Source organism: Castor canadensis, chromosome X (genome assembly GCF_047511655.1).
Source record: "Castor canadensis chromosome X, mCasCan1.hap1v2, whole genome shotgun sequence".
Lineage (NCBI taxonomy): Eukaryota > Metazoa > Chordata > Mammalia > Rodentia > Castoridae > Castor > Castor canadensis.
In genome coordinates this window covers 46,229,793-46,252,467 of record NC_133405.1, presented here as the reverse complement: position 1 = coordinate 46,252,467, position 22,675 = coordinate 46,229,793, and the positions used below count along the sequence as shown (strand labels likewise).

Below are 22,675 nucleotides of genomic sequence, written 5' to 3'. Positions count from 1 at the left end.
TTCCCTCATTCTCCAGAACATCAAGTACAGGTGGGGAAAGTAATTTAAGATCTCTTTCTCTTTTGGGATGTCCAAATCACACGAGGCCTTCTGCACTGAGCTGCAGGACCAGAGAGAATATGCTCCCAATCTTAAAGGTGCATGAGACCTGTGCTATGCCTGCACTTTCGCCACATAGATGACAGGTAGAATAGGGCCTTCTCTTGGCTTGAGGACAGTGAACCATCTCACCTCCCCAAAAACAAATTTTCTCCTCCTCCTATTTTCTGTGTTGCTTCAGCTTACCCTAGCCAGATCTCCATTACAACCCTCTTCAAATCTCTACTTCTAGCTAAGTGGATTATCTTCCCACACTCTGCAGGCATGTGCTTCCCTCTGCTTCCCTAGATGAGCAGTTTTGGAGCCTCAGGGAAATTTCTGGATAGATGACAGGTCTACTCCTTACTTTGCCATTTATTTATTGGTTGGGTGGCCTTAGACTAGTCACTTGGCCCTTTAAAGGCTTAGTTTTCCCATCTGGAAAATGGGACATTTGCCTACATCATAGCTTTGATTAGATGATTAAATGCAATGATGATTGTGAAGGACTAGGAAGTCTTCCACACTGTAAACATTAGTGAATGTAAGCTACTATTATAAGCATCACCACTCGTAAAGTGTGATTTTTACAAAATCCTTATCCCACCCATGCCCCTGGTGTGCCAGAGGAACTGAGTGATGGGTGAGAGAACTCAGTCCAACAAGATACACCTAATAGACCTGAACTCTTTAGGGACATCCTGGACCAATATTGGCTCCTAGTTCCATTACCTGCTGAGTCCTGTGACTGGAGGGAGAACCCAGGCCCCTTCTCTGCTTCTTTTCATCTCTGAACATAGAATATGCTCAGCCAAGGGACTGCAGACTTCCTACATTGTTTTTCAAACTAGGATTTGGCCTGCGTTTCAGGCCCCTTTCCTCTCTGAGCATTTGCATGCACTCAAAATTATGTAGAGCATGTTGTATGCTAATCTAATCTAGGGATTTCAAGTAGGACATTTTGAGACTGTTCAAAGGAGACTGCTGTGTTGTTAGACAACTCTATGACTTCTGGGAGTAAAATATGGCCAGAATGACCACTGAGTGATTCAGCTCCTGGGTTGATGTGGCACTGTACCATGTAGTGATCGCCTCTCAGATCCACCCATTTTTGCTCAAACACAGCACGGCCCGTGCCTCAATACTGAGGGTATGGAGGAAAAGACAGTCAGTCAGTGTCTAAAAATGGCGCATGCAAGAGACGCTCGGGGACGATGTAGCTGGACCTCTCAGGTAAGAACACCTATCAGTGTATTACCAGCCTCCTCGCACTGTTTGCAGTCTAAGGCACTGACACCAGCTTTGGAAGTGGGACGGAGGGGTCTGAGTTTGGTAACAATTCAGATTAGCACAAGTTCTTGACAAAACTGGTATGTAGCCCAGGCTGGCCTTGAACTTGGCAATTCTCCTGCCTCAGCCTCCTGAGTGCTAGGATTATAGATGTATGCCACTGTGCCTGGCAAAACTGGGAAAGTCTTGGGCTTACCCTCTCATGTCCATGTCTGGAACTCTTCAGCCTCCTAGAAAAGATTCGGGGCCCTATTGTTGCCCTGACCATGGCAGCAACCAGCTTTTGCCACATGCCTTTTTCTCCTCCCCATTGTGTTAAAGTAGCAACTGACTCTGAGGCCTGGTGTTTCTCAGTACCCCAGGGCAGGTATTATGTATGTTTTACTGAATGAATGTACTCTCCAAGGGGTTCCTTTGGTGAATGGGAACTGCAGAAGTATCCCACAAGTCTTCTGAGGCCAGGACATTTACTAGTATGGTCCTCTTCTCTCCGGAAATACGGACAGCTTCAGATAAATCAGTCCCTCGACAGGGAATCTCTACAGAAAATCCTAGGCTTAGTTCAGGAAGGCTAGTGTGGAAGATTTGGGTGGTCTGGTGCCTCTTTGGTCACAGTTGCCTCTTTTTTCCATCCCAGTCTATTATTGGTAAAACTACAAAGACCTCACTTGCCCATGAACGGGATATACATTGACCGTTCTTAGCATGGCTCTCTTAGACAATACTCTCCTAGAGTATTTGTAGTGGGAAAAAACCTTTGCCATCCTCATATCCCCTACACAAATTTGGACAACACTACAATTCTTCCCTTCTTCTCCACCAAAGGTTACCTATTCTATGCCCCATTCCCTCAGGTATCTATACTTGCTAAATCTGATAAATTATTCTATTGTAAGGGACCAGTGACAGTTTATATGTTTTCTTCCAAAGAAATGTGCTTAAGAAGGGATCTTCCAATGACTTTATCCAAAAGTAGTACAAAGTAGTAACTTAAATGGAGGATAGATGAGGCAAATGGCTGGTAGAGGGGAGTTTGCGGGCAGGAGAGCCTTTCTTTTTGTATTCTGTTCCTTTCATGTGCAATTCAGGCACAATAGTACAGACCAAGAATAATCTGGGCTTGAGACCTTCACCACCTTACTTATACTCCATGGCTAGTCCCTTTATGAGCCATACCAGAAAACAAGAAGCAGAAAGAAAAAGAATGGGTAATTTACTGTGCCTTCCATGTCTCCCAAAGGAGTCCAAAAATCAGTTCTAGAAGCTAAAGGCATTTAGAAACTCCAACTCCAGCTCAAATAGAGGGCAGATGGAATTCTTCAAACCTGTCTCTTTTATACAACAAGCATCTAGTTTGAGAGCAGTGGCACAAAGTTGAGGAAACAATCTTTTAGGAAAAATCTGGCTGCCAGCTGCATAGCTGTGTGTGACTTGGAACTTGGCATAGTAGGAGGGGAAAGGCTGCTCTGCAAAGAGCCCAGAGGCCTGCAGTGCAGCTGGAAAATGTCAAGGGCACCATTAGTGAACTCACTCAGCACAGGAAGCATCAGGCAATGAACAGCAGCAATTGGCAGGAGGAAGGTCAGACTGGAGTAGGGGACAGAATGGCCCCAAAGGGAAAGAAAGGGAAGGAGAGACACCTTCATCGCCTTAGGCAGGACTGAGAGTGTTCTTTTCCAGTAGTCAATGGTGATTAGGAGATGTGAATTCCAGATCTGACTGTAAATTGTGTGACCTTGGGGAAATCATTTCCTTATTGGGGCCTCTGTGTCCTCGGCAATGGAAGACAATGAATCTGAGTTTGCAGACTGGAGGTTTCTGGGCCTGATTTGACCAGCAGATACATTTTGGTTGGCTAGCCTAGAATTTTGTTTGTTTCCACAATTTGTACTGGCTCCAGTTCACCATAGTCCCTACTATTCATTAGGAAACCACCACCACTTACCAGTCCCTCCCAGCTGTTTCCCATATTTCTAATATCCATCTGACTCCAGAAGGCTTTTTAACCTTAGAAATCAAGAACTAAGTGATCATGAAGAGGGTCTTATAACTAATGTGCTTTTATGACTCCCTCCACCCATCAGCCTATATAACACCACCAGGCAGGCAGAGAGGACCTTTGGAGAAAACAGGGTTGTCTGTCATGAGCATAGGCACAAAGGGTAAGTGGGGAAAAAATGAGCAAGCATTACTTAAGGGAACACTTGGACAGATTTTCTTAAAGCAGGACTCCTGTCACCCCCACAAAGGATGTGACCAACTGAACATTTGAAGTTTTTCCTGGACCTCAATTGCTTTGATACATGAATGGATAATATTCTTTCTTTGGAAAGTGTACAAACTGCATAGGATCATGGGAAGGGCCTTTCAGTTTTGATTTTTAAAAGAGTTATTCTTTTCCAAGGACAGTGCAACAGAGCAGACTTCCCCTAACAGAAAGTCCCTCCATCTATATGTCTGGCTGCTCTCTATCACTGGGGACTTTCCTTCTCCCACAGTACCCTGAGACCAAGGCCTTTCCCTTTTAGGTCTTCATTGTTTCCTTCTTTACCGCCATTCCTACCTCTGATACCCTTTAGTGCCTTTTGTGAGCGTGAAAAATTGGTTAGATTGCAGTGTGAGGAGCTGGGGTAGAAGGGGTGCTAAAGGTCCTTTCCATGGGTAAGTTACAGGTTTAGGACCTCACTGCTCATTTGCTAATTTCAGCATGATTCATGCCCAATAAAAAGACTTTTATAGTTACTTCCTTTCATGTCCTAATCCTGGTCAAAAGCACACTCTTGTCCCCCTGATCTCTGAAGAAACAAGTTCTTTCCACCTGGATCCTATGGGACTTATTGCTGGTCACAGGCAGGATTGCTATTGTGTCTTATTGTAATGTCACCAAGCATCAGTACAAAACAGGGATGACCTGTCCCTAGTCTTGTCAGGAGCAGCAGAAATGGCCTGATGCTTACATTATAAAACGCTTTCCCAATAGACAACTGGCTGTATTCCAAGTGCAGGACAACAGGACCTCAAGTTGTTTGTTAGAAAGCAAATAGGCCCAGTGTTGACTATCAAATTTAAGTAAAAGACCTTGATGAGTTGAAACTCTTCCTGTCCCACTTGAATACTGTGAGTTACTACTGGCTTTCTGATTTATAAGTCAAACAAGCCCACTCTGGACAAAAGTCTATGATTTCAGTAGGTATGAATGAATTGATTACAAATGGACGCATTTAGGACAGGGTGTTAGAAAGCATGTTAGAAAAACCAAAGGAGAAAGACAAGTTGTTTCTCCTTAAATATGCTCATTTCTTTGAGTTTTCCTTCAAAATCTACCTCTGTGTCTTGTTTTAAAATATATTGCCTTTCTACTTAAATGAGAAAATATTTGAATTCATCTAGACAGCATCTCTTGATTTTCTAATTGCTTTCTGTCTTTAACTGGTCAATTGGGTAAAGAACACCGGACAAAGAATTGGGTGACCTGGGTGGTACTCCTGCCTCACCTGTTAATTTTTGTGTGCAATTTGTTTTGCTTCTCTGGGCTTCAGTTTCTTCTGTAAAGTGAGGAGAAAAGATTAAATGAACTGTGAGGCCCTTCCTACAGTAGATTTTATGAAAATAAATAGTCTCACCAGACTAAGGCAATACCAATTAATTGGACAATAAAGTATAATCACTGAATGACACACATTTTTATAAAACTGATGAACTGAGCACACAAAGTATGAAGAGACCTCAGGGATTACCTAGTTCAGTGACTTTCAAGCTTCAGTAATTTGTGTACCATCTTCTGGATTTTTGTCCTATTTCTGTATCACTGGCACTATTAATTATTTAGTGTTTTTTATAGTGACTTAATTTCCTAAAAATATCTTACTCTTACTTAAGCAACAATATCTACAAAGGCACATATTTGATGTGTTAAATATATGTCTCTAAAACACATTAAAATTAGTAGATTTTTATTTAGATACCACCTAAAATCAACTTTATGCTTTGGAGCACATTGGTCTGTTTTCTTGTTCACATGTGGAAACTAAAGGTTACGGAGAGTAAGTATCTTTGTTTCTTATCAAAAAGAAGATTGCCATGGAGGTCTGACTACAGGACACCTCCCACCCTGACCCTGTCACAGTCAGAGGCAGAGCTGTGGCCAAAACCTAAGCCATCTGATCACTAAACCAGGCCACCTTCCACCACAGCACACTGCTCCTACAGTTGCAAATTAAGACCTAAGATTTATGTTCTTTAATGGAGATGGGACTATATTTCATTAAGTCTAGTAAATAATAATATTAATGATGATGATGATGATGAATGCTTATGGTTTCTAATGAGTCATTTAATCTCTTAGAGTCTGAGCTCCCTTATTTGACCTGAGCACTGACTAGGAACATCCCTGGGCTTTTTACTGGCTTGCGGTATTTCATTCTCACACCGCCACTAGGACAGAATGAGACCATATGATTTCTTAAAGAACTTTCTGTTTTGAAATCATGCAGTTCTAACAGAACAAATCCAAGTTTGCTTATCCTAAAGAGTATTTGAACTTTTAGCAAAACCAGATAGTCTCACCAGATAAAGTAAATTCAAATACAAGTTTACAATGTGGTGGAAAAAAGGTGATGGTTTTGGTTTCCCATCATACATCCATGTCTCCCAGGTAGACTCAGCAGGTAAGCAACTTGATCACCTAGCCCAAGTTTAGGTATTGAATCCTATCAGCTCCTGCTGTCCCCTCCTCTCAATGCTAGGTATACTGATCCCAACCCTGACAGTGTCACAGAGCTGCCTTGAGGCAAATTTTCTTACTGTAAGAAAATTAATTGCTCCTCTGAGTTGAAAATTCTTGACTGCAGAGACCTGTTCCCTGTGGAGGAAAGATGCTGCTTCTTACCAAAGGTAATGTGAATAGAAAGAACTTCCAGGTAGTGTACCTTGGATGCTCTCCAACTCTCATTTCTGGTTTTTTTTTTTTTTCTGTTCTAGATTTACTATTCTGAAGGTGGCCAAGCTTCAGCCATAGGGAAATTCAAAGATCGAATTGTAGCATCCACCAATCCAGGAAATGCATCTATCACTATATCCCACATGCAGCCAGCAGACAGTGGAATGTACATCTGCGATGTTAACAACCCTCCGGATTTTGTCGGCAAGAACCAAGGCATCATCAACGTTACCGTGTTAGGTATGAACATTTTTCTGCCTTTTCTTTTTTTGGAGCAACATAGGACACCGAATGAGCCAGGACATTGAGTAATGACACCAGCAAATCTCTGGGGGTAAATATCCTCCTTCCTTTTATTATCAGAGAACAGAGGCATGCCCCCAACTCAGCCTGTGCAGTAACACTGATAAATCACTCACAAAACATATAGAAACACTTGTCAGAGCAAAAGGGCTGCCCAAATGACAACATTGCACGACTCAACCTTCAGGGATCACAATGAGATAACCCACTGTCCCCCACATGCTCACTAGCAACGATTTCAGAGGGAACTTTCTACTATAGTCAGATTTACCTGGAAAACATAACTGTCAGCTTATTGTGTGTTTCAAACCCACCACAGGTCTTACCATTGAACAACTCTTTCAAATAAAGGCAGGAGGATCCCTTTAAAAAATGCTAATGCTTTTTGTAAAAAAAAAAAGGCCACACATTAAGCCATTGTTGAGAATTAAGTTATCTATATATACATATTCATTACATGACATTGGGCAAGTCATATCTGCTCTTAAAATGAATTTGGAGTAGTTCATTTATTCAGTATTTATTGAGTGCTACTTTGTGCCAGGAGAGATAAGGTTTACAGTGATGGAAACATGGTTTCTGTCCTTGGGGAGCTCCCAATTTTGGTGATTGCTAGGGATCCTTCCAGCTTCTATCTGGGGGGGCAATTGAGGTAGTATCTGCCTGCCCGCCCTGAGAGTTGGACATAATAAAGACAGGGAGAAGAGGGTTGGCAACCCTTACTGACGAACCAGTTGACTATTTCCCATTTCTAACCCCCAATGAAGCTGATCTAGTGATTGCTCCTCTCAACCGGTGTATATACATCGAAGGAAAGGAGGAGCTAGATCAAATCACTGAGTAGATAATGGAGTTGCTTGAAACAGCAGCAATTGGTAACAAGGTGTACACCTAGGAAAACGGTCTGCAATAGTCTCGACTTGACACTCAGGTGATGCCAAAAAGGAACCAACTGATGTTTACTGTGAGGTTTGCCACTGCATCTACCCACCTGGAAAAGAGGGAAAGGTGCCCAAGGGTTGATGATAATGAGTTAGTTAGCTCAACCGGTTGTGTCTTACTGTGCTGAGCCTTGTGCTGGGCACTATAATAATGGGTACAGGGGCAGATAGGAACTATTAGTTAAGACCTGTCCTGGGAAAGTTTACATTCCAGTTTGGAAGACCAACCATTTATTTGGGAACTAAATGATGTGATATACATGCTAAAGCATCAAGCTTGGAGTGAGAAGACCTAAGTTATAGGTCTTACTCTGTACTCAGTGACCTCATGCAAACGAGTCCACTATTCTCTGGTCATTATAAGTTTGGTTGTAATTCTTTTTTTTTAAATTTTTATTTTATTCATATGTGCATACAATGTTTGGGTCATTTCTCCCCCCTTCCGCCTGCCCCTTCCCTTACCCTCCCTTACCCCTTGCTACCAGGCAGAAACTATTTTGCCCTTATATCTAATTTTGTTGAAGAGAGAGTATAAGCAATAATAGGAAGGAACAAGGGTTTTTGCTGGTTGAGATAAGGACAGCTATACAGGGAGTTGACTCGCATTGATTTCCTGTGCATGTGTGTTACTTCTAGGTTAATTCTTCTTGAACTATTGGTTGTAATTCTTGCCTTGTCTTCTTCTTCTTTGTAATAAGACAAAAGTCTTATTACTAAAATTCAAAAAAGAAACTAAAAACCACAATTTTTATAAATTTATACTATTCACATTTATGTTAGATTGTATACTTTTTAAAATTAGATAGTCCACACATGTATTTCAAAACTAAAAATACTTCTTAAAGAGATACACTTTGGAAAGTCTTGCTCCTCCCTCTATCAACGTTTGCTCTGTTTCCTGCCTTAAGTAGGTAAATATTTTTATGAATTTCTTGTTGATCTTTGCTGATTTTATGCAAATAAAAGCAAAAAGGAACATATGTTCTTATATTTCTCCTTTTCTAATAAACAAAAGGAATATAGTAACCATGCTGTTCATCATTTCTATTTTATGATTTAATACTTATGTCTTGGACATCTTTCCATTCAGAGCTTAAAAGCTCTAAACTTCGTTCTTTTTATTATATACTCTCAAATTTATAGAACCATCTAGAAACTCTATCCTTCCTTCATAGTCATTTTTTCTTCCTCCTTTTCTTCCCACAGTGCTGGGAATCAAGCCCAAAACCTTGTACATGTTAGATGCCACTGAGCTATTTCCCAAGCCCCCTGTCTTCCTTACTGGTTTATCAATGAGGATCAAATAAGATACTAGAGAGTAAGAGCTTTTTTATGTTCAAATCATTTAAAGGATTAATCTCTAATGATTTTCTGTTGCTCCCTGGCTCTGGGGTGTTGTGAGCAGAACCAATCTAAAGAGGCTAAGCCCCTTCATGATAGGGCTTGGAAAGAACCCTGAAATAAAGCTAGAAAAGAAGCTTAATGTTGTTAAATTCCAAGTTCAGAGGATTTCATATCAGTTTCCATAAGTCAAAGGTCACTTTCTTTCTGAGTTATTCTTTCCCATGAGTCTTTGGGTCAGATAATTCCTGCCAGGACTGTGTCATGACTTTTGCTTAAGCAGTCAGGAGCCAGGCAAGGTAAGAGTCTGAAGTGTCTAGATTTCCTTATCCAGGAACTCTCCAAAATTCTATCTTTATTAATTGGGTGAAAAATAAAGGCATCCTACAAATTTAGGCTTTTTGGAAATTTTGAGATTGCTAATCTTCTCTAGAAGTTGCAGAGGTTGTTTAGCAATTCTTAAATTCCATTGCATATGAGCACCAGCTTGCCCTGACTGGTTGGGGACAAGGTGGGGACAGATGGTCAAGGAAGACCAATTGTGGGGAAGGTATTGATATTTCCTTAAAGATGGCTGTTCATGGTAATGTGTATTTCAGTGACTTCATTGCCCAGCAATCCCATGTGTATACTTGTGCATTAATTAATTCATTCAACAAAGCCTGAGCAATGTGTCAGTTGTACTAAGCAATGGAGATGGGAAGACATAAAAGATAGGGCCCCAGCCCTCCAAAAATTCAATCTAGTAAAGGAAACAGATAATATAATATAAAAGCTTTCAATGGAAGGTGTGAGAGGAGAGCTTTGAGGGCGCAGGGGAAAGACCATAGGAGGGAAAGCAGAGAAGGTGTCCCCAGGGAAAGTGACTTTCGTGCTGACTGTTGAAGGATGTGCAAGGGTGTATCAGACAGAAGAGGGGCTAGGGTGGCAGGTCACAATTTAGGTGGAGGAAACAGCAATGAGCAAAGAACCATGTGGTTTGGATGGCCATTCATTTGAGAGATTTCCATTAGTTATGACAACCCTGGAAAATCAATCTCTGAAAAATACCCACATCGAGTCTGAATAATTATTTTGTGTGCATTTGGAAAGAGCATCATCTTCCTTCTGCAGTTTGGCACATAAAAATAAAATGATTAATTTCAAGAAGATCTGCAAACATGCTGAAGCATTTTCATTTATTTTCTGACGGGAGCCTTCGCATCCCACCCTAATTCTGTTGAAAGCAATAAAGCTAAAGGGAAAACAATGGCTTTGCCAGTAAAACATCCAAATTCTGCTGAGGACTGTAGCCTGATGAAACGCCAGTTCAACACTGATTTAGTAGTTTTAGAAAATATATAGGTTTGCAGTTTGATTCAGAGTGATTCAGTTAAGTGTTTTGCTATTAAAAAATAAAAGGAGAAAAATTATGTTTACCAAAAAAGGCCTATCTGGGTTTGAATCTGGACTGAAGAAATGAGTGCAAGTCATTCCAGGTTTCTATTCATAATTTAGCTCAAATCCTGTGTCTAACTTTTTCGTGATGCAACATGCCTATTTAATTTTACTATAAAGGCTATAAAATCCTCGTCTTTTAAAAAAGACATCAACTAAATCTAGCAATAGTTGCAATCAGTCCTAGTTAAATAGCCTAGTTTAGGACAGGCCAATCAAATTACTGCCACCTGAGAAAGTCATTGGTAAGGAGAGAATCAAGAGCTAAATAGAAAAATGTTTCTTTTAATCAAAAGATACCAGTTTTCAAGATGGGATAGTGAAGTGTTTCAAAGGGTTACAGCCATATACATCTGTCTTCTTGCTCATGTGTGCAAGGGGTTAGAGTCTGAGATAGTTAAGGAGAGCAGAAGTCCACGGGGGATAAAGTTTGGTGGAAGAATTATTCTTGTCAATGGCCAACGGCAATTCTATGTACAATGTTTTATTTAATTTTTGGATCAGCCAGAGGGTAGATAATCTCTTATTCACATTTTACAGATGAGTCAATTTGAGGTTTGGTTAAGTTAGGTAACTTGCCCAAACACATCTAGGGTAAAGTTGCAGAGCTAGTATTCTGTGTGGGTCCAGAGCTGTGTTCTTTATCTACTGTGTCTCAGTGAAGAGCTGGAGGGCTCAGTGTTTGAAAGCATTTAAGGTGTGACTTAGAGAATGTCAGCCTTTGGATGGTTTTATATTCAAGTTAATATAAGGAAGGAGAGTTAGAAAATCTAGAACTTGAGATCATTATGAGTGTGTGTGTTAAGGGTAGAATAAGCAGTGCAAAGTAAGGAGAAGGAGAAGGTTCAGATGCCTAGATTTCCACAGAACTTCTCCACTGAGGTGTTTTCATAAGTAGCTAAAACTCAACATGTTCCAAACTGCCCTCATTGTCACTCCTTCCTCCTTGTCATTCCCTCCTCTGAAACCAGCTCCTCTACCTGCGTTCTTTATCTCAGGTGGTTGCAAGGTCATGTACCCCGCTGTTCAAATCAGAAGCCTGGGAGTCACCACAGATCTCATTCTCTTCCTTATCTCTCACATCCAGTTGGTCACCAAGTACTGTTGACTCTACTTTCTTAAATGCCTATTGAATCTGTCTCCACCTTTCCCTTGGCTCAGGCATCCCTAGTGCCAGAGATCCATCTAAAAGGTTAAAGTGGCCATCACCACTACCCTACCTAAACTCCTTCTAGGGTCTCCCTGCTTTCAGTATAAAATACACGGAATACAAAGCCCTTCCAGATATGGCCTCTGCCACTCTCCAACCTCATCTCTCATCAGTCCCCCTACCCTAATTCAGAACTGTGCCAAAACTATATTCAAATTCCCAATGTCCAGTTCAGGGCACACAGAAGGCACATAACTGAATGTTTGCTGAGTGAAGGAGGAAGAAAGATTGCAGTGTTACACAGTGCACACCCAAAATGGGCTTTCCCTACTGATGAAGGAACGTCAAACCTTCCAACTGTTTTGTGTCACCCACAGATGAATAAGCAAAAGAAATGACTCATAAAGGAATAGAAAAATGTAGTATCAATGAAACATTTTTAAAAGATTAAAAAACAGGTTATTTCAAAGAATTTAACAGTTTTATTTTCATTTAAAACTTTAAAAAATACAAGGGATGTTCTTAATCGTTTTGTATTTGCTTACATTTGGCTGTTTTAATAAAGGCATATTTTAAGACACAATGCAGAAATTCATGGTTATAAATCTGGGTAGGAGGCAGACACAGGAGACATGATTTGAATCTTAATGGCCTCCTGACTAGAAGGTCCTGGCACCTCAAGTACTCTACTACCATCTGGTGGTATGACCAGAACACTATTCAAGTAAGTTTTTATAATAGATTTTTTAAAAACCCTACATATTTGGCAAAATGAAAGTGAGGATGTGACTGCAATTGTCATGGACTGCCACTCATTCTGCAGAAGTTTACTCTTTGTCATTACCTTACAGTCAAACCTTCTAAGCCCTTTTGTAGCATCCAAGGAAGACCGGAAACAGGCCACCCTATTTCCCTGTCTTGCTTTTCTGCACATGGAACACCTTCTCCAGTGTACTACTGGTACAAACTTGAGGGAAGAAACACCGTACCAGTGAAAGAAAGCTTCAGTAAGTGTCCAATTCTGCAGGCCTTGGCCAGACCTAGTGTTTGGCTGACAGCACGAGGGTGCGGCTGGCTTCTCATTCTTAGGGCCCAATCTTCTCTTCTAGGTGGGGGAGAGATTTGAAAAGGGTATCTCTTTCCCAACATGGTTGTGGTATATCTATTCCTCACCTTCTAGAAGCCAGCTTCTAGCTGAGTGGTGAGTGTGGAGGGAACAGGCATGGGGACTATAGCGGCTACCTTTGAAAACAGTCCCAAGAGGCCTAGGTGAACCTGGGCATGTCAAGAAAGGGATGCCATTGTGGGGAGGTGGGTGAGCACTGGATGATCTGATACTCTGACATGATTGGTGACGTAAGAGCTCTTAAAAGTCTATTTCTTGGTTTTCACAGACTCAGTCACTGGGATTTTCGCTATTGGGAATCTGACAAATTTTGAACAAGGTTATTACCAGTGTACTGCCATCAACAGCCTCGGCAACAGTTCCTGTGAAATTGATCTGACCTCCTCACGTGAGTTGACCACAGGGCTTTCACAGTTCTTCCTCGAGTCAAGTAGCCTGGGTCTGTCAGCTGAGTACATAGAATCTCTGGTTAGCCCTTCCTGCCTCTATGGAGTTTTGCATGCTTTATTGATAGGTTGCTAGGATGAATGACCATCCTAATATCTAATGCTTACATAATACTTAATACATTTCCTAAATCCTTTACAAAACACAATTTGTTTAAGCTTCACAAGATCTCTACAAAGTAGGTATTACTACTTGATAAATAAAATAGCAGTCTTATTGATAGTATGAGGCTGGATTTCTGTTTATGATGCTGCTGATAAACAGGTTATTCTGTGGCTATATATATATATATATATATATATATAGCTTGCAAACTTTTCAGTTCTTAACTGCTTTGTTGGGATCTGCCTCTACTACTACTCTCTACTCTCAGCTGAATGTGGTGGTACATGCCTATAATCCCAGCACTCAGGAGGCTCAAGCAGGAGGATCGTAAGTTTGAGGCCAGCCTGGGCTACACAGTGAGTCCAGGTCAGCCTGGACTACACAGTGAGATCGTGTCTCAATAACAAAAATAATAAGACATCCAAGATTATAGTACCTAATATTTATTATTATTATTATTATTATTATATTATGTGCCAGGCACTAGGCCAGGGGCTATATGAGCATTATCTTACTCAACCTTCCCAACCACCTTACTAGGGAAGCAAAATATATTGTTAGTCTTATTTTATTGAAGAGAGCACAGAAACTCAGGGTGGTAAATGACTTGCCCAAGGTCATCCCATTAGTAACTGACAGAACTGGGATGCCTGTAAACCCCAATCTCCTGTCCAGAGGTGCTTCCTTCCTCTCTAAACATAGTACTTATGGACCCTGGAATTAGAAATTTGGGCCCATCCAATGGCAAGCCCTCATAAGAGCTGTCTTGCCCAAACCTCTTGAGTGTCACTTACTCACACTTAGGGCTTTTTCAAACATACTTGGAAGTTGTGGTTTTAATGTCTACCACATGCATGGATGGCAAGTTCCATTGGGTTGCTGCTGTTCCTGTAAAGCTGAGATTTCTTCTCTTTGTTTGTCCTAAGCTTGTTCCTTGGCACTTATCATTTTCAGCTCTTTTCCCACGATCATTTTCATTGTCTTTAGAACTCCCCAATCCCTTTCTGCCTTCCCAGAGATAGCATCACACTGCAGTTGTACAGACAACTAAGATTTGTACTTTAGTCTTGTATCCTTTCTAATCTTTCTGATGATGTCCAGCATTTGCCTGCCTGCCTCACTACCTTCCTTTCCTCCCTCTTGCCATCTGGGCCCCTTTTGTTTCTTTCCTTCCCCTCCCTCCATTCCCTTGTGCCCACTCTGCCTCATTTTCCCCTCCCCTTCCCTTCCCCTTCCCCTTCCCCATCCCCTTCTCCTTCCCCTACCTTCCTTCCTTCCCTCCTTCCTGGCACACACCACCACACCCAGCTATTGGTTGAGATGGAATCTCATGAATATTTTGCCCAAGCTGGCCTGGAACTGTAACCCTCCAGATCTCGATCTCCCAAGTAGCTAGGATTGCAGGCATAAGCCACCAATGCCTGGGCTTGATCTGGCTCTTGAAGGAACTTGCAAAGTCTATTCCTTTATCTGTAAAATGGGAGTGTTGAAGGATAAATGTAGAGAAGCAGGCATAGATGGGCAATTAGTCTATGGTGAAGGAAGAGGAAGGAGAACTGAAAGGGTGTCTCTGAAGGAAAAACATAAGAAATGATATCTGATGGACTTGAATCTATTGAAAGAAATTTAATGATTTTCTGTAAATTTTGGAATTAGTGATAATGCATTAAAAACTAAACAAATCCAAAAGCAAGGCAATTATTAGCATAAGGAGAAATTTTTTAAAGTGTTGCATAAGAAAGAATTGTAGTATTGTATGTTTTTCAGATGTGAACAGTATTTAATTGTCATACTGCAAGCTTTGCTTTAACTAAAATGTGTGCTATAACCATATTAGGAGAATGTGGTGGAGGTGAGGCAAGTGGTGTAAAAGTTAAATCTCCAATTTCCAGTTTAGGAAGTCAAAAGGGAATTGTGAAGATTGAAAAAAAAAAGGCAGGACATATCGGAACAACATAATTGAAAAAAAGGGCAAGAAGAGTTTGGAAAAAGGGCAAATGGATGGAACAGGGACTACTGTTTGTGTTAGAAGTTTAGAATTACCTGATTTTTAAATTATTTGCATGTACATAGATTCTCCCTATGTAGCCCAGGCTGGCCTTGAACTCATGATCCTTCTGCCTTAGCCTCCTAAGTGCTGGGGTTGCAGACATGCACCACACATCCAGCTACTTGTATTCCTTTAATCATAAAAATTAAAGGAATTGTTAGGCAACTCAATTTAGTTTCTCATCTCACAATAGAAACCTTCCTTGTTTGAGGGGAAGTAGATATAGATGGACCAGCTTATGACCTTGACATGCTCTCTCAGGGATGCTTCCAAGCTTGAAGGTCTGGTGCTCAGCTGGATTGTCTCACACTCATTAAATTTTTCCATAGACTGACGTAATAAACCAGATGTCTGTTTATGCAAATGACTATATCATTTACCAGTGGCCAGAATGCAGGAGGCTCCTTGCATGGACTTTGGGGGTGGGGAGAAGGAGGTTTTTAGGGAAATATCTCACCTATTCTTTGGGAAAGCCTGGCAAAATGTCCTTGCCTTATATTGAAGTCACGTTTCTGGTAACTAGATTGTAAATTCACAGTCTTTCTCTATCTCCAGTGACACAAATGTACGCTAAAGACTTTCTTCTTTAAACCCTGGTTTGAAAGCAACGTTGCCTGACCCAAGTTGACAGATTTTGTTCTTTATCATGTGTGTAAATGTCAATGGTTAAGCTACACAGGCAACTCACTCATCTTCTTCATCCACTATGAATCCAACTGGCAGAATTCTAAGGGTTTCTATCCCCCATTCCACCCAGCCTATCCAAGTCAATTCCCTGCTAGAGGAATGTTCCAAATATTTTCCATCAGTTACAAATGTTTGCTTAACTAACTAACTGCTTGTGTCCTCCAGATCCAGAAGCTGGGATCATTGTTGGTGCCTTGGTTGGTACTCTGATAGGTGCTTCCATCATTGTCTCTGTGGTGTTCTTTGCAAGGAACAAAGCAAAGGCAAAGGAAAGGAAGAGGAATTCTAACACCACGACAGAACTTGAGTAAGCCCTTATTTACTTCAACACACAAATCTGCACTGTTGTCTTTACTTGAATGCAAACATTTCTCAGGCATATTTCTTGCAATCAGTTCTTCCTAAGCACTCCTTTTAGCATAAGATACCAGAGATATCTTTCTGATCACTGTCACTGCTTCTGTGAAAAGAATGACGGTTGCTCTCATTTACTAAACCTTGGGTGCCAGACTCTGTTCTAAGCACTTCATGTGTTTCAACTCATTTAGTCATCACAACAACCCTTTTAAATAAAAAAATGCAACATACTGTCTTTATACCAACACAACCATAAATATAATTTTAAATATTTTTATGGAACAAGAGACCCAAAAAGGCAAAGTCCATTGGGCCCATGGATGTCAGAATGTGGTCCCTCCCACAGCCCATGCTTTTAACCACGCTACTATTTCCTCTGTAGTATAGGTCACACTCATTAATTCAACTATGTATTGGGTACCAACCAGGTACCAAGTATTGTGCTACATGGAGTTGGAGATAGAGATGTATTAGAACTATGGATTTGACCCTTGAAGACCTTATGAAATTCTTAGACTCTTTCATCCTGATGTCAGTTTTCTCATCTTTTAAACACTGGTCTGTCTTTCTTGAACTTTCATCATATTGTTGAGACCTAACCTTTCTGAATCCCAGAATGGACACACATAGTCTGACAATGAGTAAGAATATCAGAATTAACAGATATCCTGACCAGTCTGGGGCCTAGGTCACTGAAGCTACAAGGGTGTATGATTCCACGTGAAACTTTAAAGTTAACATTGACCTAACTTGTTCTTTTCTGGACCCTCTTTCTTGTAGACCAATGACAAAGATAAACCAAACCAGAGAGAGTAAAGCAATGCCAACTGAAGATGCTGTCCAGCTAGAAGCAACTCTGCCACACAACATTCATGACATAGACCCTACTACTATCTTGGAGCCGGACCATGAGCCTAACCCACAGCCAGAGCCTGCTGCACAGCCTGTCCCAGGACTGGAGCCTATGCCAGTGTCTGAGCTTGAGATGGATCCGGAGCCAGAGCTGGAGCCAGTGCTAGAACCAGAGCTAGAGCCTGAGGTTTTAGTTGAGCCCCTGCATGATGAGGGAAGGGGTGTGGTTAAGACATAGGCTAGTGCTCTACATACATAATTCACCAGTAAAGAACCAATTACTGGCATTTGGAATATAGTTGACCTAACCAGCTGCCACCTCCTCCCTCTATTCTGACCAACCCTCTTCTAACAAGGTGCTCATTCTTACCATGAATCTAAACTAAATGGGTCAAGAAAATTGCTGAATAAATACAAGGGCTCCTGCATTGTCAGTATAGAATACTTAACAATTTACTAATGTGTAAGCCTAACAAATGACAAGGCCAGTGATTCCTAACTCATTGAAAGAGTTTTGCAAGAGCACCTCTGTCATATTGCAGAAAATCTTATTTTCTATTTTTAGCTACTTTTTTTATGGTCCACATGCACACATGACAAAGTGCGCATGGTCCACATGCACACATGACAAGTGGCATTCAATATTATTTTTAGGATTAGTTGTCAGGCTTCCCTGATCATTCTTATACTTACTACTAGGAAAATAATTTGACAGCATTAGTTCATGGATTAGGGAAATGTTCTCCATAAACAACAGAGGAGAATATACAAAGAGTATGTGTTACTTGGTACATAGAATTCTAAACCAAGTCTTACAATCAATGTTTAATATATCATGTTAGATTTCCCAAGAAGCCACTCTGGTGTGCAATATCTAAGCATAGCAAATTTTTGAAGTAACACAATGATTTTAGATAGTAAAGATAGCAAAGCAGAAGTAAGATTAGGTGGGCAGGGGTTAGGTGAGCAGTTGGATAAGGACTGACGGCATGGAAATTGTCAGGACTTGGGGTTTTATCCAATAGGGTAGGTTTATAAGTAGCATGAAACTGAGGCCCTCCCTTTGTGGCCACTCCCCAAATTGTTTGGCGATTGCACAGTGGCTCCTGGGGTGTGGGAAGGCATACACCTGCGCATTTGATCTTCTTTGCCCATCCGGCTTAATTCTCTTTGCCCTTCCCAGTTTAACTCTGATATGGGGAGTGAGCTCTATAGGGAAATACAGGGCCAGTATGTCAATTGTTGAACCATCTAGAAGTAACCCAATTTTTAAATGCCAAATGAAGTATAGGCAAGCAATTTCAGATACAATTTCTTGATAACTATAAAGTGTTGATATTATAGGCAATGTACAATTTAGCTTTGGATAAGCTATTATGTTATCACTGTGTCTGATGCTATCTATTTTGAAGGGACAGACAAGGAAAATGTTCTGAAGGTATACTTAGATTGATTTTAGATAATCTCAACTAACTAAGTAATCTGTTTTGCTGTTCATATAGTTCACATTAATAAGGAGATGTCATTCTTGTACAAATGCTAAATATTAACTAATGTGCATTGATATCACTTCTTCTTCACCTATTAAAAACCCTTTTCATAATCATATTTCACTCACATCCCACCTTGAAGGAAATTTTTAGGTAGGTTTACTTTTTTCACTTGTATAATCAATCATATTTCAAATCTTATTTTAGGGCTCAATAAATAATGTGCAATAAAATCTCATTTTAATGACTCCTAAGATAAGTCCTTTAATAAATAATTCCATTTATGTATAATTTATGCACAATAAATTGCACATTTAAGTGTGCAATCTGATCAGTTTTGACATACCTATGAAACCATCGTACTCACCTAGCTATAGAACATCTCCATCAGCCCAAAATATGCCTCTTTGTACAATCCCACTGTGCCCTGAACCTAGGCAACCACTGATTTGTTTTCCATCACTACGAAGTAGCTTTGCCTTTTCCTGACCTTCATACAATGGGATCAAATAGTATGCACTTTTTTTGCATCTGACTTTCTTCTAAGGTACATTCTTTTCAAGCAAGGTAATGAATAACTTATCACATCCAGTTTCTTAAACTGAAAACTGCTTTTTCTACAGATCACATCCATATACCAACTGAGGTTGTAGTCTTTAAGGTGGGTTGAAGTGGAAATTAACTAATGTTAATTGCCTGTCCAGAGCTATGAAAATAACAGATAGCAAACTTTTGTCCATGTAATTTCTTTGGCATGTCAATTTGCAGCCAATCTCAGGGACTTTTGAAGCATTCCAGTTAGAGATAAAATATTGTACTATGATATATATTGTCTGATGGGAACAGGAAGCAAAATACATTATTGTCTTAAGGATGACATAATATTTAGAGGCTGAAAACTAAACATCAACAGTTTAAAAATCACAATTAACAGAATGCCCGAGTAGCTGGAATTCATTTTTCCCTTCCACTTTTATGATGATGGCAAATAATAAGAAAAGGGATTGACATGTAAAAGTCAATAACCATACCCCCAAAATTCTGATGGATCACTGCTGACCATGAAGGCAGGCACTATTAGCACTTTAAAAGTTATGTCCTTATTAACACTGTCCTGTTCAAAATACTGGTGAATAGTTGGACCAATGGTTTTTAACCTTTTTTGAGGTCACAGACCATCTTGAGAATTTACTGAAAACTCCGGACTCCTCACCATTGAAAAGTGTCACATACAGTTTTAAATGACTGTAGACTCCCTGAAGCAAAGATTAAGAACAGTGACTTAGACAAAAACACAGAAGGCACACTTAGTTAATTTGTGGATTGCTCCTGATAGGAATGGCCATTATGCTGTATGACAGAATTGTGATCCAAAATGATCTCGACAGCTTGGAAGCTGAGCTGAAATCAATATAATGAATCATATAGGAAGGGAAGGAAAAGTATGGATTTTTTTTTCATTTTTCTTTTATTATTCATATGTGCATACAAGGCTTGGTTCATTTCTCCCCCCTGCCCCCACCCCCTCCCTTACCACCCACTCCACCCCCTCCCGCTCCCCCCCCTCAATACCCAGCAGAAACTATTTTGCCCTTATCTCTAATTTTGTTGTAGAGAGAGTATAAGCAATAATAGGAAGGAACAAGGGGTTTTGCTGGTTGAGATAAGGATAGCTATACAGGGCATTGACTCACATTGATTTCCTGTGCATGGGTGTTACCTTATAGAGTACATGTTATCCATATAGAAACCCCGCTGGGCAGGTTGCACCTTATTTTCCACACACACAGGATTCCCGTATTCCTGTGAACTTAGCAACTTATTCAGGTCTGCATCCCTCAAGCAGAGTTCATTGCTCAGGACTTACCTCTACGTTTGCTACCCTTTCAGATGTGGCTCTTCTTTAACCTGTTCTTGTGCAGTGAACATGAGCTTTCATCATTCTGTGATCTCATTCAGGTTGACAAATGAATTAGTCCCCTTAAGGTGTATTTGCTTTTTTTTTTTTTTTGAGATGAAGTCTCGCTATGTAGCCCAGGTTTTTCTTGAACTCATGGGCTCAAGCAATCCTCCCAACTCAGCCTCCTAAGTAAGTAGCCAGTACTACAGGTGTGGACCACTCCACTAGGCTCAGGAGTATTTAGACAACCCTTAACCCAACAAGTCTAAACATTGGAAATTCAAGTATTGGAACAATCCAGAGGAGAAATAGTTTTAGGAAAAGGGGCCTTTTAAGTCCCTCTTAAATCAAACCATGAAGGTTGCCATCCACTCGGCAACTTACAAGGTCTGGTCACTCTGGTTAGTGCAACTTAACTGCAGTAAAGTACATCTGTGTATGCTGGTGAAGGATCCTGAGCCTTTGTAAGATACTAATGGAATGCAGTTCTGTTCAACAAATCTCACTTAGACAGGAAAATGGATTCACATGCTAAAAAGCTCTATCCAATAAGGGAATAATACAGTTTTTCTGCTTCCTCCTCATTGGCTCAGAATAATATTCTGACTAGTTAAGCTTTGACCAAATTGTTTTTTTAGCATAATGTTCATTCAGACAAGGCACTAAATGATTTATTTTGCCATAAGTAGTCAAAATTTAAATGGGTAGTCCCAACCAAATCTCAAGCCAGCTGTGAGCTTCTTAATCTTACTCATTCTCACCACATCAAAAGATTTCTAGAAACTTATTTCATCTTTTTGATTTTGCATTTAGCAACAAGGGTATGCCAAAGTCAGTAGAACAGCATGTTGGAGGTAGATCCTTATTTTTTCCTAATTTGTTTCTTTTTTGAGGTTTTTTTTTTTTTAATAGACTTTTTGGAGTGATTTACCAAAAAAATTGAGTGTGATGCACAAAGTTTCCATATTCCCCTCCTTTGCCAGTTCCCAGTTTTTTATATTAGTGTGGTACATTTTTTTGCTGGTACTGGGGTTCAAACTGAGGACCTTGCACTTGCAGGTGCTCTACCACTTGAGCCATACCTCCAGCCCTTTTCTGCTTTAATCATTTTTCAGGTAGGGTCTCACGTTTTTGCTCAGGGCTGGCCACATAGGTGGGATGACAGGCTTATGCCACCATACCCAGCTTTTTATTGAGATTGGGTTGCCTAACTTTTGCTTGGGCTAGTCTTCAACTGCAATTTTCCTAATATCTGGCTCCTGAGTAGCTAGGGTTGCAGGTGTGAGTTATTATGCCTGGCCAGAGTGTGACACACTTGTTAGAAATGATAAGCCACTATTGACACATTACTATTAACTAAAGTCCATAGCTTACACCTGTGTTGTTCCTATTGTTCTACATCCTAGTCAGCATTTGGTATTGTCAGTGCTTTCAATTTTATCCATTTTAATAGGTATGTAATGGTATCTTGTTGCTTTAAATATTATAATTATTAACACTCATTAATTGAACAAATTAATGGGTTTCATTGTCGCCTTTTCATACATACATACATACATGGAGCTTTGATCTTGTCCTTCTCCTTTCTTCTATCTCCCCCTCTCCCTTCTTTCCTCTCCCTGACTCCCTTCTCAGGCCCTTTATTCCCTAATTCATTTCTTTATTCAGTCACCTTTGGAGATTTATTGAACAGCTATTATGAGCTAGGCAATATTGCTAGTGCTAGCAACACAATAGTGAGCAGAATCAGTTCTAGACACGGTCTTCATGGAGTATACAGTTCTGCTAACTATGGCACATTCTTGAGCATTAACTGTGTGTTGACTGCAGGAGAGAAAAGCTGGAATTTGTATTGCTACGGGAAGAGCTCCCAAATTCTAGTGATCTATGAGGAGAAAGTACTAAAACAGAATTCTTGACCAATTGATAAGAAATCGCTTATATTGATACCTCTTGTACCCATTAGAATATTAAGTGACTCACTCTCTTTTTATGTGAGAAGTTAATATTTGTCTTTTACACTGGCCTGTATTAACTCATTTGATGAACTTTCAGTAAGAATTTCAGAGCGAGAAGAGAGCTTTAAGATCGATAGCACTCTACCTTTTCCAACCCTCACATATCTGAGAGTTATAACACATGCTTCTCTCTTGGCAATGATGAGCTGGAAGTAGGAGATGAT

The 22,675-nt window shown here is 40.3% G+C and overlaps 1 protein-coding gene across 1 annotated transcript in view; it reads left to right on the top strand.

Annotated features, from left to right (window-relative positions):
* Vsig1 (V-set and immunoglobulin domain containing 1) overlaps window positions 1-18,781 on the top strand; it is a 29,594-nt gene extending 10,813 nt beyond the window's left edge. Inside the window, exons 3-7 of the mRNA XM_074062698.1 lie at window positions 6,349-6,547; window positions 12,331-12,486; window positions 12,874-12,993; window positions 16,060-16,201; window positions 17,032-18,781. Of these exons, the coding sequence (XP_073918799.1) occupies window positions 6,349-6,547; window positions 12,331-12,486; window positions 12,874-12,993; window positions 16,060-16,201; window positions 17,032-17,341 (927 nt within the window). The 3' untranslated portion in view covers window positions 17,342-18,781. The remainder of the gene's footprint in view (window positions 1-6,348; window positions 6,548-12,330; window positions 12,487-12,873; window positions 12,994-16,059; window positions 16,202-17,031) is intronic.
* Window positions 18,782-22,675: the final 3,894 nt, after the last annotated feature.